General features: G+C 41.4%; 1 protein-coding gene across 1 annotated transcript in view; it reads right to left on the bottom strand.

Moving 5' to 3' along the window:
- adgrb3 (adhesion G protein-coupled receptor B3) overlaps positions 1 to 17500 on the bottom strand; it is a 161197-nt gene that overhangs the window by 88213 nt on the left and 55484 nt on the right. Inside the window, 2 exon segments of the mRNA XM_062519914.1 lie at positions 1935 to 2096; positions 5513 to 5623. Coding sequence (XP_062375898.1) covers positions 1935 to 2096; positions 5513 to 5623 — 273 coding nt within the window.

Below are 17500 nucleotides of genomic sequence, written 5' to 3'. Positions count from 1 at the left end.
GAGCTCTTTGAAATGTACAACAAAATGGAGCGAACATTTGATGAATGAAATGGATCTTTTTGTAAAACTTTTCTTTTTGACGTGGAGTGTTGGGTAGGGGGGTGGGCCCGTGACTGTCTGAATGGCAAGTACATGGTGTTCTCCATCTGAATGGGATTCACAGTCTGAATCTGATTAGACCTCGATAGCTTTTGTCCTATATCAACAGTTTCATCATCCTCCTCTGGCTTGAAAAACTTCTAGATAAAATCAAGTATTTAAAAGCATGAGAAGATACACATATCCTCAGAAATGTATTAAGCTCGGAAACATTTCCACAATGTCTCTCCTTGCTAAAGATCCTCTCGGCATTATTGAGTTCAATACCCTCACCCACTGGCAGCACTGCATCACAGAAATCACTCCTAAAAACATGCTACAGTACATTACCCCATGGAGTCAGAAAAAAAAAAACAGACTTAGACCATTAGGCGCAAGTCTGAAATGCACCTGGGGGAGAAGAGTGATTTTATTTGTCTGACTAAGTTATGTGCAGTTCTTTACTCTACATTATATCTGGCTAGCAGCCAATGATGTTCCATGGGGATACAGCATGGGTAGTTTGGCTTCTAAGTACACCATCTCTGAGCAGGACGAAACTCTTGTTTGTACGAAAGAATGCATGCCCCCGATGGCATGCTCCAGAACATGCTGTTGAAGAACTGCAAAGATGCTATTCCAGATGAACTTTGGGCTGAACCTTTAAGACGAATTGTTCTGAGACCGCTTTCCCACAGTCTTCTTTTTCGGTGAGTTTAACGAAACGTCGACCCTTTCTGCTGAACAATGACCCGATCCTTGATCGCGGTGTATGCTAATGCAGAGTAAGCCGCTGACAAAATGTCAGCTTGTGTTGTGTGGCGGAATTCTTATTAGCTGGCACAGAAAAGCTTTTCTTTGACCTAAAGCACACACCAAAAAAAAAAAAAAAAAAAGAGGGGAAAAAAAAGCAATTGGGAGCAATTTTAGCTAGCCCAACCGCTTCAAATGCTACTCATTTGAAATAACTCGACTGAAATAAGGAAAGTGCTGCACGGGGTCTAGCACATAGCAGATAAGAGGCTCTACCAGGGAGGCGTAATGTGAAGAAATAGAACGCTGATAGAGGGATGGATTGGGCTGTTTAGGAATATGAGCTCCACAGCAGACTTGGCTGTGGCCTTCGTACGTGTCACCGATACCGACATTACCTCTGCTGGCTCCCTCTGGGAAATTATCAAAATGAATGAGGACTCGAATATGCCAAAAAGCTGTTTTGGACTGATTCTCCCACTCACACACACACACATCCCCACACAAACACACACACACACACACACACACACACACACACACACACACACAAAAGGCAGAAAAATGATGAGAGGGTTGGCTTTCGCTGTTCTTAAATCATTTCTGAGTAGGAAGAGGGCAAAGAGCATGCCTAGATTGACTGCCACCAGAAAAAGGAAATGAGTCATCCAGATACCTGGCATCACTTCCTGTTTGCAGACAAGGCTGAAGTACTTTACAATGTCATACATGAAAGAAGGCATCTACTGAGCATTTGTTTTTGTTTTGCACATCACAATGAGATAAATACAAAATCTAAAGATACATATGAGGGTGATTGGGGATGAAATATTATGAAATATATAAAATGATAATATGCAATACATTCATAAAAAAAAGCTATCACAAGCAGCATTTCACAACACAACTTAGAATAATAATAATAATAATAATAACAATAAGAAGAATAATGTGAAGAACAAAGAGAAGAGATACTAGCATGGCACTCACATTCAAGGCAAGCAGAGCAACAACACACATCACTAGTGCACCGAGAGAGAGAACACACAGACAGACACACACACACGCATTGAGAATTTGAAAGCAGAGGTAACTATCACTACCTGGACAGAGGGCAGTGTTATTGCAAACCCTTGACTCTCGTAAAGGGCCGCTGCAGTGCGTTCCGTAAGGCGAGATGCACGTTCTCGTGCGCACCTGCGAGCCTTGACCGCAGGTGACCGAGCAGGAGCTCCACTGGGACCACTCCTCAGCGCCTGTCTCACCTGCGTGGGAGAAGGGCGACACGGGTTAAAAGCAGCAACATGGTCACACGGCGCCCCCTGTCGGGTGGGAGGGGGAGTGGCCTTCCAGAGGCAGGCAGGGTGCAGCGCTGAAGACTGAGAAGCTACATCAGGTCACCGTTCCACTGGGGAAGAGAGATAGATGGAGGACGTCTCCGAGATAATTTGGGGGTGGGGTGGGGGGGTGGAGGGCGAGTAGGGGTGGTGGTGGTGGTGGTGGTATTGGGTTGAGGTTGTCTTCTTAATTATTTATCTGTCGTAACGACAACCCCTGTAACTAATCAAAATGTTTGAATACCAAATGCTGGCGGAGATTACCCTGGAGGTTTAGTGTGTTTGCTGGAGGGGGAATTGAGGAACAAATTGGAATGATTAGGAGTTTGGGCTCGGCAGCTGCAGTTTTCTCACTGCCGTGCGAGAATAGCACATTTCCCTGTCTAATTCCGTGATTGGGGTCAGATCATTAATGTCGTCGGCTCTTCCCGGCGTTCCTCAGACGGGGTGACCTCAGTGTAACTTCTCAGTCGGGGGTCTCCTTGTCGGCTTTCTTCAGCCGCCAAGTGTGAGCCGCCGAACAGTCAAAGACTGATCTTCGTCCCCTCTCAGAAGCATGCAAGAGGCTTTGACGAAATCAAACAAAAAAAAGGCTTTTTTTAGGAAGCTTAAGTACAGAAAACCAAAACCAAACCATGATGGAAGGAAAATGTCAAACATAATAGAACATGTACATACCATGCAAAAAATGGAAACTAAGTTAGAGAGAGAGAGATGCCACTTGAAAGTGTGTTAGACTCCAAAGAGGTTCAGGATGTGAAGACACCCAAAGCAGTGTAAAGAAAAGGCAGTGTAAAAAAAATAAATAATAATAATTCAGAACATGATCTTGCGAGTTTATGACTTCAGCCTAATATGGTGATTCCTTCACCAACTAAGGAAGGAAGAGACACACATGTATGGGTGGACCTGGATATCTAAAGTTCAACCTTGCCTGTGATCAATATTTGGCAATATTGACAAGAGAGAGACCAAAGTGATTTCCTCCATAATATTCAGCAGATCAAAGCATTTTAGGGAAGAGCTGAGAGGTGCTGATGGGTGCTGATTTCATAAATTTTCTGCCAGGTTGCACGCAGCGATAAGGATAAGAGCAATGCCTAGACTTTTGCCATATACTGCAGAGTGCTGGGTCACATTGCGAGCTAGTTGCAACTGTGCGAGGACAAGTGCAGACAACACACTCTAGGGTTGACATATGAAGCATTTACAAGCCACTGTGGATGATGCAGAGGACCTTGCTATACGTTAAGAGACCGTTCCAGTGGTAGCTCAGGCGTTTGGATCTAATGCCATCACGGTATGTTCTCAGCATCATGCATAGTCTGTTATAAATCATTTATAAGTGCTCCATATATTAGGAAACGTTAAAATATATATATATTCTTTTTTATAAAATTGCTATACTTTATCAAGTTGCATCTAGTCTACAGTGTGTCCCAGGGCTGTTGTATAATGTTTGGTTCAAATGCTTTGTGCAGTTACAAACCATCATCATCTTTAGTATCTAAATATATACATCTAATTAAATTTAGCAAGAATAAAAAGTAGCAGTCGCGTCACTGAGCAAAGAATAAGTATGGCTGTGAGTTGTAATTCCCAATGAAGCAGTTGCTGACTGGAATTTGTGGAGTCCAATTCTGAAACAGGCTCATTGATTATTTGAAAATTGACCAGCTGATAGGCCAGTTAATGAGCGTTTCCATAACATTTCCACGGTGGCCGTCCCGTCGTCGATGCTAACGACTGGAAATCCTTTGTAATGCTGGGTTTTTGCAGATCATCACAATTGTGTGTGTATGTAAATCAGGCCTATGGCAACCACCAATCAAAAACACCGATTCAAATGCCCTGGAATGCTGAATACAATAAGGAGACACACAGAGGCCATCCGTCAGGAAGCTTGGATTCAGGTTGAGAATTTGCCAAATCAACCAATATGGAAACATGTCAATATATTTTAGTGTTTGTGTTATTTTATTTGTATGCCAACAACTATTAATTTGATTACATTTCATATCTTTCCATAATGATGCAAATAACATTTAGGTCATAATTATGAATAGGGAGTCACATATACTGTAGCCTGACACTAAACTGTTTTTTTTTTTTTTTTAGCTCTGAATACATTCAGATGTGTCTGAAATCTTATGATGCTCTTAGGATGCTGTAATTGCACCACAGTCACTAAGATGGTAAAAGTTTAAGGAGCAATAAAACCTTAATCATGAAATAAAAAGCTTTTTAACATTATTGAGATGATCATATATTGGACTGAAAGGTGGATCAATTGGCTGTATGAAGCAGTGCAGGATATTAACAGCAAGCGATTCATGAATGGATAAACCAAAAAAGCACAAGACGGAATGATGTGTCAAGAGACAGATAATACAGTCACATGACGAGAGTGGAAGGAAAACGCTGTTAGGGGTTTAGTAAACAGTGTTTTTTTTTTTGCAACTCAACGTGATAATGCACATGTGGGCTGAGCAAATGTCACATGCAGCAGAACACGGTGAACACAAAGTAAATAAATAAACAAAAACAGGAAAGAGACAGACTGGCTCAGAAACAAAACTAAAAAGGGGGAAAAAAAACAGAGATAAAAAAAAATAAATCAGAAAGCCACATGACAATCAGCTAGGCAACTGAAGTCCCCACATAGCATCTGTTTATTATGGTCGACGGAATGAGAGTAGATGGAGGAAGGAAACGATAAAGAACAGAAAAGAAAAGAAAGGAAAGGAAAGGCAAAGGAGAACCTCTAGAGACAAACTGAGAAAACTCCTAACAGTCGCATAAGCTATGTGTGTGTGTCAAAGACAGCAATCTGCAACCCTTTAGATTCAGAGAGATTATCATATTATCATGGTAAATGTCTTATGTCAGTTTAGCTAACAATTTACCACGCTCCTCCAGGAATTTTACCTTATGATCTGAACCGTCAATTCTATCTTAGGAATTAAAACGTCTATAATTTGTCAATGCATATATTCGCTTTCTGCATTGTCACCCCTCTGAAATAAATAACACACATTACACTGTATTACTAGTGTCTGCGGTTTAGCGATGAAACAGCATGAAAACCAAATGCGCTTGTTTCCAAAGAACTGAAGACACACTGGGGAGAGTGCTAAATCTAGCTTATTTCTTCTTTTTGTCTTTTCTTTTTTTATTAATATGTGACCATAAAGGAGAGAAAGAGAAAGAAATAGTGTGATAAGAGACACTGTCACTTAAATTAAAAAGGGTGCAGCACAGCAGAGGGCATGCAAGAGACTTAGATGGAAATTAAGTTTAGATAATAACAAAACCAAAGGAAAGAAACAGAACTATTGAATTACCAGTTTGTGCCATAAATTTAGCAGACTCATCTTGCTCCTGTCGACCCTTTGTGTCATGAACTGATCTCGGCCGCTGACTTTTTACAGTATTCTCTCCGATCATTCCAAATTCTAGGGACAGAATAAAGGTTCATGAAAGCTAGGCTTGGACAAAGGACTTCAGAGAATGTAAAAGACTTAACACAGGACCCTGGAGATGCGTATCGATGGCAGGACAAGGCTAGAAACAAAGATCACACATAGATAAAATTATTTAACCGTGTCACTTTTTTTTTACTTCCTGTTTGGTTTACTTTAAAACCGTGAACAATGTAACTGTTTACCAGTAGTGAGTTGGGGGTATTAATTGTGTTTGAAAGCACAGCTAATACACATAAGCATACATGCAAATCAACTCACATCGTTTCTGACAAGAGATTAACTTTCATCCCACCCTCCCCTCTCTCCTTAAGAAAGTAAAAAAAAGAATAAAAGAGAATGAAAGTAAACATGTGTAAGCTGTCTGAAAGCCACAGAGATAGGGGGCATGAACATAACATGCTATTGATCCACAATTTTTGCAACAGATTTGTGATTTTTATGCTATTAGTAGTTATAGGTAAAGAATTAGTAAAAGAATAATCTTTATGTTGTAACTGAAAACAGCAAGTATCATAAGATCTATTATCTGAAAATGTATTCTGAGCCACACTCAATTTATTTGTTTTTCTTCCTCTCTTGACTGCTTTTTGAATGTATCTTCTTGGACTGCTTTCAAGTGAATGAAAAGGCTGGCTGATTACTGAGCCCAGTTATATATTTAATTATCAAAGTCAAGTGGGTTTCGACTAATGTGTCATGCTACATGAAAACAACAACAACTTTAAATTACACTAAACATGGTAGATGATCTTTGGAGCCAGAAAATATTGGCTTAAACTCTTGAAGCAAAAAATTCAAATTGTCACTGTAAAAAAAATATCCTTTCAGAAACACTTTAAACAGAATCCCTTAAAAGGTTTTATAGCAGTTTGAAATGCGCTCCTTTGACTTCAACTCGGTTCAATAAATTAGCATATAAAAAAAAACCTTTATCTTAAATTAAAAAAATAACACCAAGAACCTTTCAAATGAAACACAGTACAGTCCGATGGTTCTATGCATGATCTAATCTGCACATAGAACTTGCGAGAACAGTTCTGCAGGGCTCACAAAGGTTATTCAGAGCTAAAACAGTTCTAACAGCTGATGGTGTCTAAAAGATAGAGGCCCTCATTAGAGGACTAAGTAAAAAAAGACCCTCACAGACACCTCCATGGGGAAAAATAAAATAATCCTTTTCTTTTGCTGAGAACAAAAAGTACACCCGAACTGTTATTGTGGTTCACACAGATCTTTGATGTTTGCTTCTAAAGAGCATATTTTTACAATTGGCTGTTTGGAAAGGGTCACAGAACCCACTGATGCTTAATGAAACTCAGCCAGGCATACGTCACTAATTGGGAATTACAACTACAGGTTAAGCGAGGCTGCGGAGACAAGACAGCCATACAGCCGCTCCTCACGCTCCACTGTCTGATCTCCATTTCACCAATTCCGCGTCCAACTGAACGTTAGTCTCTTTTTTTTAAAAAAAAAATAAAAAACAGGACGATATAACAGAACACTGTTGTCACATGAGGTGCCAAAACACAAATCAACATTAAAGTCTTGCGGCAAAAAAAAATGGGAGGGAGAGAGAGAGAGAGAGAGAGAGAGAGATTGCATTAAAAATTCAGGTGAGAGAAATGGAGGTGCGAGACACAGAGTGCCATGTGGGAGTGCGGTGCTGATCCAAGAGTGCGGGCGCGGGCGGGCGCGTGCCCATCTGAAGCTGGGGGCGCCGCGCTGGCCTCGGAGCGCTCTATTTGATGTGGCTCACCTGGCGCCAGGAGCGCCACTCTCGCGCCGCCACCCCACGCTCCGCCACCCCGCCACCCCGCTCCCCCCGCCTTTGATCGCGCCTCTACGCCCCGCGCCACACTTCCAGCTACAAATGCGTCATTCCGCCGGGCTGTTGTCACTGCATTCGGCGCTTTACACCGAGACATCCAGCCTTAACTCCACGATGCCCACGATCAATGATAGATACGGTACAGTATGCGCTAAGAGATGGAGTGATCACTCAAAAAGGGTTCCTGGATCTCGGCGGGATCTCCTGCGTCTCTGAAGCTCAAACAGCACTTAGGTTATGGGTTCAGCACTCAGGAAGCCAACGGTATCCATGGTGCAAGACACTTACTTCTGTAATAAATCATAGCTTACTAGAGAAATGTCTGCTGAAATAATACATATGAAATATAGAATTGGAGCATTGTTTCTGATATATTGAGAATAATATTTTTTTTTTTTACTTTTTTTCTCTTGCAAACAAGGGAATGGAATGGTAGCCTACGGTCCCTATGGGATGGGGGGGGGGTAACCATAAGGACGATCTCCAAAATAATCAAACAAATAAGGTGATTGGTGACCTGGTGTGTCAGTGTTGGTGTCATCTAGCTGTATCTTGCATCATGTTGCTCAACGGCCTCATTCTACACCTGGTCCTAACAGCGTCAGGATAGCATGGGAGGAAGGAGCACGCTCTGTGCTATATGGAATGTGTTCTCTTATGAGGTCAGTAATTACAGTGCATGAAAATGCACTGTACTGTTCTTCCTAGGCATTTTATTACAGTGCATGAAAATGCACTGTACTGTTCTTCCTCGGTCTTCTTCTTCTTCTTATTATTCTTCTTCTAACGCACGCAATTCAGCTTCAACCGCTTAACGTAGAAACTCCATTCAAATTTTGACGCGTAGGTCTTACTTACGCGATGTGGGCTTTGTATTTTTCAACTTTGTAACTTTTATACTTTTTAAACTATTAGTTAAAAACTATTACAATTTCCCCCATAGACTTAACATGGCTCATTATGACATCACGGCAGCAATTAGAATGTTACCCCAGCTGGTCAGCCACCTGGCCACCAACTGTCAGTTTCTCTCAGGCTTTACAATCTCTCTGAAGACTACATATTCTGTTCCCCTGTATCCTCTGCGCACAACAGTATCAAAATAAGTCCTCCTAATTCCATCCAACTTTATATCCATTCATCTTCTTCAAACCATTCACTCATCCACCCATTCTAAACAGTCTGCCTATCAACAACATCAATTAGACGCTCTACATTGAACTTTTAAACAATCTACTCTGTCTCAGGCTGGCTCTCTTAAGACTAGCCAGTTAAATTGATTACACCTGTATCTGTATCCACTACTCTCAGTAGAGAGCTGTGTCTCTCCATTCTACAAGAATATAAGGCACATTCCATCCAACATTCTATCCATTCATCTTCTTCAGACCATTCACTCATCCACCCATTAAACTGTCTATCAACATCTATTAAACAATCTGTCTATCAACATCCATTAAACTCTCTGTCTATCAACATTAATTAGACTATCTACATTCAACTTTTAAATTATTTACTCTGTCTCAGGCTTTAAGAGTATTCTGGCTCTCTTAAGACTAGCCAGTTAAATTGATTACACCTGTGTCAACTACTCTCAGAGAGCTGTATCAGTGTCTCTCTTAACAAGAATATAAGGCACATTCCATCCAACCTTCTATCCATTCATCTTCTTCAGACCATTCACTCATCCACCCATTAAACTGTCAATCAATATCTGTTAAACAATCTGCCTATCAACATCCATTAAACATTCTATCTATCAACATTAATTAGACTATCTACATACAACTTTTAAAGTATTTACTGTGGGTCCCTCTCAAGCAGCGTTTATATGTCCTCCCTCGCTCCTCGATCCTCAATGATCTACATAAAGAAAGATAGAAGAAGGGCTAGACTATCCCATTGTTGCCGCTCCATCATTCTTTATGTAGATCAGTGAGGAGCGAGAGAGGACGCGTAAACGCTATGAGAGGCACCTTCTGTCTCAGGCTTTAAGCATACAATCTCATTAAGACTACAGATCCTGTTTCACTACTTCCTCTGTCCACAACTGTTTCAAAATAAAGGTCCTCACTGCAATAATACACTATTAAATCATTTAACCATTGAAACTACTCAACTATTGAACTGTTCAACCATTCCAACTGTCAGTTATCATCCACTATGCCTCCAGTCAACTACATGAAACCTCCATGTACCTAGCAACCAACATAGCAACCATTAAAATTAAGTGTTTATGACCGTTTCCATAGCAACCAACATGATTATACTGCAGTAACTTCTTGTTTCCTGATAGTGGCCACCATGGATACCCAAGCAACAAATGTTTCAAAATAAAAGTCCTCACTAGCAAGTTAGCTAGTTAGCATGGTTAACATAGTTAGCATTGTTAGCATAGTTAGCATTTTTAGCATAACCGCAAAAAAATCATCAACTAAGTTAGCTAATCAACCTGGTTAGCATTGTTAGCAAATTTAGCATTGTTAGCATAGTTAGCATTTTTAGCATTACTGCCAGAAATCATCGGTTAAGTTAGCTAATCAACCTGGTTAGCATTGCTAGCATAATAAGCATTTTTAGTGTAACTGCTAGAAATCATTAGCTAAGTTAGCTAATCAACATTTTAACATGAATAGAAATCATTAGTTAAGTTAGAACTGGAACGTTTCATCTTTAAACTGTCTACCTTCACACTATCAACTCTCTGTAAACTATGCAACCACCATATTTACCCTAGCTACATCTTAGTAACCATATCTACATTATCTATCTATTTTTGCATTTTCATGCACTGGTAATTCCTTGGAATTGCATTTCTAGTTATTATTCTTCTTCTAACGCACTTAATGCAGCTTCAACCGCTTAACGTAGAAACTCCATTCAAACTATGTCGCGTAGGTCTTACTTACGCGATGTGGGCTTTGTATTTTTCAACTTTGTAACTTTTATACTTTTTAAACTATTAGTTAAAAACTATTATAATTTCCCCCATAGACTTAGCATTGCTCATTATGACATCACGGCAGCAATTAGAATGTTACCCCAGCTGGTCAGCCACCTGGGCACCAACTGTCAGTTTCTCTCAGGCTTTAAGCATACAATCTCTCTGAAGACTACACATATCCTGTTAAACTGTTTCCTCTGTCCACAACTGTTTCAAAATAAAAGTCCTCACTGCAATAATACACTATTAAATCATTTAACCATTGAAACTACTCAACTATTTAACTGTTCAACCATTCCAACTGTCAGTTATCATCAACTATGCCTCCAGTCAACTACATGAAACCTCCATGTACCTAGCAACCAACATAGCAACCATTAAAATTAAGCATTTATGACCGTTTCCATAGCAACCAACATGATTTTACTACAGTAACTTCTTTATTCCTGATAGTGGCCACCATGGATACCCTAGCAACAAATGTTTCAAAATAAAAGTCCTCACTAGCAAGTTATGTAGTTAGCATGGTTAGCATTGTTAGCATAGCTAGCATTTTTAGCATAACTGCAAAAAATCATCAACTAAGTTAGCTAATTAACCTGGTTAGCATTGTTAGCAAATCTAACATTGTTCGCATAGTTAGCATTTTTAGCATTACTGCTAGAAATCATCGGTTAAGTTAGCTAATCAACCTGGTTAGCATTGTTAGTAAAGTTAGCATTGCTAGCATAATTAATCAAATTAATCAAAGGCTTTGGAGAAAGTGGTCTTCAAGCAAATGTGTGACTTCCTCTATCAGAATAACCTACTAGACCCTATGCAGTCTGGTTTCAAGAGTGGTCATTCTACTGAAACTGCTCTTCTATCTGTGACTGAAGCATTGAGAGTAGCCAAGTCCTCTGCTCAGTCATCAGTGTTAATTCTGTTAGATTTATCTGCAGCCTTTGATACGGTTAACCATGACATTCTCCTTTCTACACTATATGAACTGGGAATTTCTGGGAAAGCTCTTGACTGGTTCAAATCTTACCTTAAAGGGCGTTCTTTCAGCGTGTCTTGGCAGGGACAGATATCAAAGTCTCATGACCTCACTACAGGAGTCCCTCAAGGATCAGTATTAGGGCCCCTCCTTTTCTCTATTTACACCACTTCTTTAGGTAGGATTATTCGCTCTCATGGATTTGAATATCATTGCTATGCGGACGACACTCAACTTTTCCTATCCTTCCCACCTGAGGACTCTAGTGTTTCCCATCGGATCTCTGCATGCCTGAAGGATATTTCAATCTGGATGAAGGATCAGCACCTTCAGCTTAATCTTTCAAAAACTGAGCTCTTGGTGTTTCCAGCAAAAACAGCCATTCCCCAACAGATGAACATCCAGCTTGATTCATCCTCATTGACTCCAACTAGATCGGCACGTAACTTGGGTGTCATAATTGATGACCAACTTACTTTCTCTGAGCATGTTGCCTCAATTGCAAAGTCATGTCGGTACACCCTGTACAACATTAGGAAGATCAGACCTTATCTGACACAAGATTCCACTCAGCTTCTTGTACAGGCAATGGTTATCTCCAAGCTGGACTACTGCAATTCCCTGTTAGCTGGCCTACCTGCTTGCGTATTAAGACCACTACAGTTGATTCAGAATGCTGCAGCACGACTGGTCTTCAATCAGCCAAAGAGGACACATGTAACCCCTCTCCTAGTTACTCTCCACTGGCTCCCTATAGTAGCCAGAATTAAATTTAAATCTCTCACTCTGGCCTATAGGACACTGACTGGATCTGCTCCTAGCTACTTCAGTTCTTTGATCAAGATGTACATTCCCAACCGCCCATTGCGATCTTCTGAGGAGCGTCTGTTATGTCGACAAACCATTCATGCTAGGTCAAACTGTAGATCCTATTCTTCAGTGGTTCCGTGTTGGTGGAATGAGTTGCCCAGTGCTCTCCGTTCCAGCAACAGTTTTGGATCTTTCAAGAGGGGTCTTAAGGCATATTTGTTTAATATGCACTTAGTCTTTTGAGCGTTTGTTATGTGTTATGGTTTGTATAATAGTATTGTTTTTATTATAATTTGTCCATTGTTAGAATTTGACATTTATTCTGCTATTGTCCTTAAATTTAGCCATACCATACTATAGTTATTGTTATAATTAACTGAGTGACTTATTTGATTGCAATTCTCATTTCATTGTTTTATTTCTCATTAGGTTAGTGCTTAATTGATTGTTTATTGATAATATTGCTATTCTCCCTTTTTGTAATTGTTCACTGTTATTTAATTTGTATTGTTATTTATTTGTATGTCGCTTTGGACAAAGGCGTCTGCTAAATAACCATAACCATAACCATAACCATAACCAATTAGCATTTTTAGCACAACTGCTAGAAATCATTAGCTAAGTTAGCTAATCAACATTTTAACATTAATAGAAATCATTAGTTAAGTTAGAACTGGAATGTTTCAGCTTTAAACTGTCTACCTTCACACTATCAACTCTCTGTAAACTATGCAACCACCATGTTTACCCTAGCTACACCTTAGTAACCATATCTACATTATCTATCTTTTTTTGCATTTCCATGCACTGGTAATTCCTTGGAATTGCATTTCTAGTTATTATTATTCTTCTTCTAACGCACTTAATGGAGCTTCAACCGTTTAACGTAGAAACTTCATTCAAACTGCGCTGCGTAGGTCTTACTTAGGCCATGGGAGCTTTGTAATTTTCAATTTTGTAACTTTTATACTTTTTGAACTATTAATTAAAAACTATTAAAATTTCCCCATAGACTTAACATTGTGATTATGACATCATAATAGGGCAATTAGAATCTTATGCCAGGTGGCCAGGCCAGCTGCAGCAGCTCTCTCTGTCTCAGGCTTTAAGCATACAATCTCTCTGAAGACTACATATCCTGTTTCCTCTGTCCACAACTTTTTCAAAATAAAAGTCCTCACTGCAATAATACACTATTAAATCATTTAACCCTTGAAACTACTCAACTATTTAACTGTTCAACCATTCCAACTGTCAGTTATCATCAACTATGCCTCCAGTCAACTACATGAAACCTCCATGTACCTAGCAACCAACATAGCAACCATTGAAATTAAGTGTTTATGACCGTTTCCATAGCAACCAACATGATTATACTGCAGTAACTTCTTGCTTCCTGATAGTGGCCACCATGGATACCCTAGCAACAAATGTTTCAAAATAAAAGTCCTCACTAGCAAGTTAGCTAGTTACCATGGTTAGCATAGTTAGCATTGTTAGCATAGTTAGCATTTTTAACATAACTGCTAGAAATGATTAGCTAAGTTAGCTAATCAACCTGGTTAGCATTTGTAGCATAGTTAGCATTGTTAGCATAGTTAGCATTTTTAACACAACTGCAAAAATCATCACCTAAGTTAGCTAATCAACCTGGTTAGCATTGTTAGCATAGTTAGCATTTTTAGCATTATTGCTAGAAATCATCAGTTAAGTTAGCTAAACAACCTGGTTAGCTCTGTGAGCATAGTTAGCATAGTTTATATTTCTACCATAACTGCATGAAATCAGTAGCTAAGTTAACAATCAACCTGGTTATCATTGTTACCATAGTTATCATTTTAACAGGAATAGAAATCATTAGTTAAGTTATAACTGGAATGTTTCAGCTTTAAACTGTCTACCTTCACACTATCAACTCTCTGTAAACTATGCAACCACCATGTTTACCCTAGCTACACCTTAGTAACCATATCCACATTATCTATCTATTTTTGCATTTTCATGCACTGGTAATTCCTTGGAATTGCATTTCTAGTTTGACATCTGTAATGTTTACTTGGCACCCTCCGAGATCTGCCCTGGGCCAGTGTCTATTATATGGAGTCAACCCCCACAGACCTGGGGGGATCTATAGTCTGTGGTCTCTCATTAATTTGATTGTCTGTTATTGTTCCTGTGGCTCAGTTGGTAACGTTCGGTCCTGACAACACTGAACTAATGGGATTCATTTCAACAGCAAAGCTCAAAAGCAAAATGGGGAAAATGTATTTGTTTTGCCACGGCACTAATACCAAATGATATTGTATAAGAGTGAATTTAAATGACCCGAAACAGCTCATCTACATTGTCCATAGTGAAATTATTTCTGTTTTCACGCTAAATGAGTCACTTAAAGATCCCAGGCCATGCGGCGCTGTGTCTATTTTGTCTGTGAGAGAAGTGCAGAGGCAGACAGGCTTGTCACGGCGTGATGTATAGTGCAACTATACTAGCACTCGCTCTCTCTTTTGTTATGTCAGGACATCGCCAAAGGAGCGGCAGAGGTGCTGCTGGAGGGGGGGGGGGGATGGTGGGGGGGTCGAGGTCTCACTGTAAATAAAGACAGCAACCACCACAAATCTAACCACATCTGGCACATCGCAGCCCACAGTCAGAGTCGTGCTTTTATATATATTTTTTATCTGTATTATTTGATGATTTTCTTTAGAACGTCCCAGGAAAAATATCTCACTGTATAAGAGCGAGATCGGCCAGGCGGGTCTCCAGAGCCGGTTCTTTTACACTGGGGCCTCAGAGGAGAGGAGAGGAGAGGGCCCACTGCTTTGTGCTGGGCCGCTGGAAGCAGATGTGTGGATGTCAGACAAATGAACCCTCATAAGCCACCCCGCTGCTGGGTGCTCCACTGAGCATTGTGGGGTTGGTGGGGGGGAGTGTGTGTGTGTGTGTGTGTGTGTGTGTGTGTGTCTGGGGGGGGGGGGGGGGAGGTTACATGCTGTTAGAAGCCAAGTAGCATGGGGTAAAGAAAAGCTGTACGCCTGTGCACAATGCAGCACAATGGAACAGCAGAGGTAGCAGGAGCGCCCAGGTCTCTGGCATACAGTACAGTACACACCTATAGTGGAGAGAGGGGAGGAGGAGGAGGAGCAAAAAAAAACACATACAAATGCAAATCACAGTTGGAGGTGGGGGCTCAAAATGCCTATGCTGCATTTCAGCATAATGTGATCTTGATTATAAATATCTATACTCCGCAAAGGGGATAATGGCCTGGGGAATCACTGCAACACCCCCTTTTGCATGTGCGTCTTCTGCTCACTCCGTGTGCCAGAGCAGCCCTCCACCCCCACCGCCGGCCCCACCAGCCCTCCACCCCCACCGCCGGCCCCACCAGCCCTCCACCCCCGGCCCCTTCGGTTGCAGGTTCACCTCCAGCGCAGTGCTAAAGGTTACGGCACGCTTGATGCACAGCTGCGATCCCACTGACAGGCCCCGGTGTTGTGTGTTTTGTGCTGATCATCAGCTATGGTCCGCGTGACATTTGGCCAAAGGTTAAGGAGCTAATAAGGGCTTTGACAAAGCTATCATGGGTATTTTACCCCTGGACCCTAGCAGATAAATGTCACTAAATTGAATGTGAAATTCCTCGACCATATCACATCTGCTGCTATGTCTTCATCTACGTTAATTACTTGTGAATTTATCAATGAAATACTGCTCTCCATATGTTGTGTCCATTGTTGTCATTGTTAATTTCTGGGAAAACAAACCATATGGATTGTTGAACCACACCGACGCGCGCTACTATCGACGGAGGGAGCCTATTTGGAAACACATGTGATGGACGACGTCATTGAAGCGTACGCCACGCTATCGCGCCCGCGTGCCCCGCCGCGTTGGCATCCTGGTGGTTACGGAGCGCTGTCGAATACCGGGAGGAAAGCGCTGGTACTTTGTTTGTGCTCCAAATGCAAATGCCCGGGTGTCAAAGAAAATGCTGCCCTCGCAGTCCCCCCCTGCCGTGAAGTTGGCAGGATGCCGGGGTGGTGGTGGTGGTGGTGGTGGTGTGGGGGAGGAGGGGTGGGTGTTTGGGGTGGCGTAGAAGGGGCTTGGGGTGCGAGAACAAGTGTGCCACTATTTTCAGACAAAGGATAAAACAAAGAACTGAACGCGGCAGACTGTGTCTTCCATGGATCGCAAACAAGATAATCTTGCTGACACAAAGCAAAGGGGCCTAATTGTTTGGGCAGGTGTACCCCCCTGAGGTAGGCCTCATGACATGAGGTAGTCTCATCTTCCTTCTGTTATGGCACTGTTGCAGAAAAGTGATGTTTAAGAGGCACTGCACATCCAGATTGTTTTGGCTCACATTCAACGCCCACCATATACTGTATATACATGGAACCTACTTTAGGGGACAGTAACACGTTAGCATGCTATCCATGCATGTTGTGAGGGAAAAGGCAAAGAGCTAGCAAGCTATCATGCACCAATAACCAAAATATGAATGCATAAGAATGACAATATGCAGTGCACTGTGAAAATATTCAGACACCATCGGATGGCACGGGGGACCTGAGCATTCTCACATCTGAGACGCTGTAGAGTGCATCACTGAATCCTTAAAGAACACATTTCTCACCCCACAAAGCTGCATACGTGCAGTGCACAATATTGTGCAATTGTCGCAAATCTTCTCGACTATGTCAAGGCTTCTGCACCACGCGTAATCATGGGTCTGCTATATGGTCTAGTGCCCCTTTAAGTGTGCATTACGCCGGGATACAGAGAATAGAATGTTTATGTATGCAGAGAATATGTCGACCGTTTCCTCACGACACCATTCCATTCAATCATTCCCCTGAGGTATCCGTCTCTGTCAGGCGGGAAATGCCTCTTTAACCTTGGGTTGGCTTGAGACTGGAGGACCTCCAGCTGAGGGAATCATGGCGCTGACATTTACATCTGCCGCTCATTCTCTCGCGCTGATTTTATTTTCTAACATTGTTCGGGACACAGTCACTCCATCACGTTTAAGGGTCTTCAGAAACACTGGCCTTGAGAAAACCTCGTTGGTGTGAGTGGGGGGTGGAGGGAGGAGGGAGGAGGGAGGGGTGGGTGGATCAAATGAATAATATAATGGTTCCTTGTTCTTTGTGCCACGACATAAAGTTCAACAAAGCAAATCAGCCTGCACTGACTGCAACAAGATCTGCTCTGAATAGTAATAAAAAAATCTCATAGTGCACATCCCTGAATGGAGTGGTTATGAAACAGTACAGGCAT

Source organism: Sardina pilchardus, chromosome 18 (assembly GCF_963854185.1).
Source record: "Sardina pilchardus chromosome 18, fSarPil1.1, whole genome shotgun sequence".
Taxonomy (NCBI): domain Eukaryota; kingdom Metazoa; phylum Chordata; class Actinopteri; order Clupeiformes; family Clupeidae; genus Sardina; species Sardina pilchardus.
Note: the sequence above shows the minus strand (reverse complement) of the source record. Positions and strands in the feature narration are given on the sequence as shown.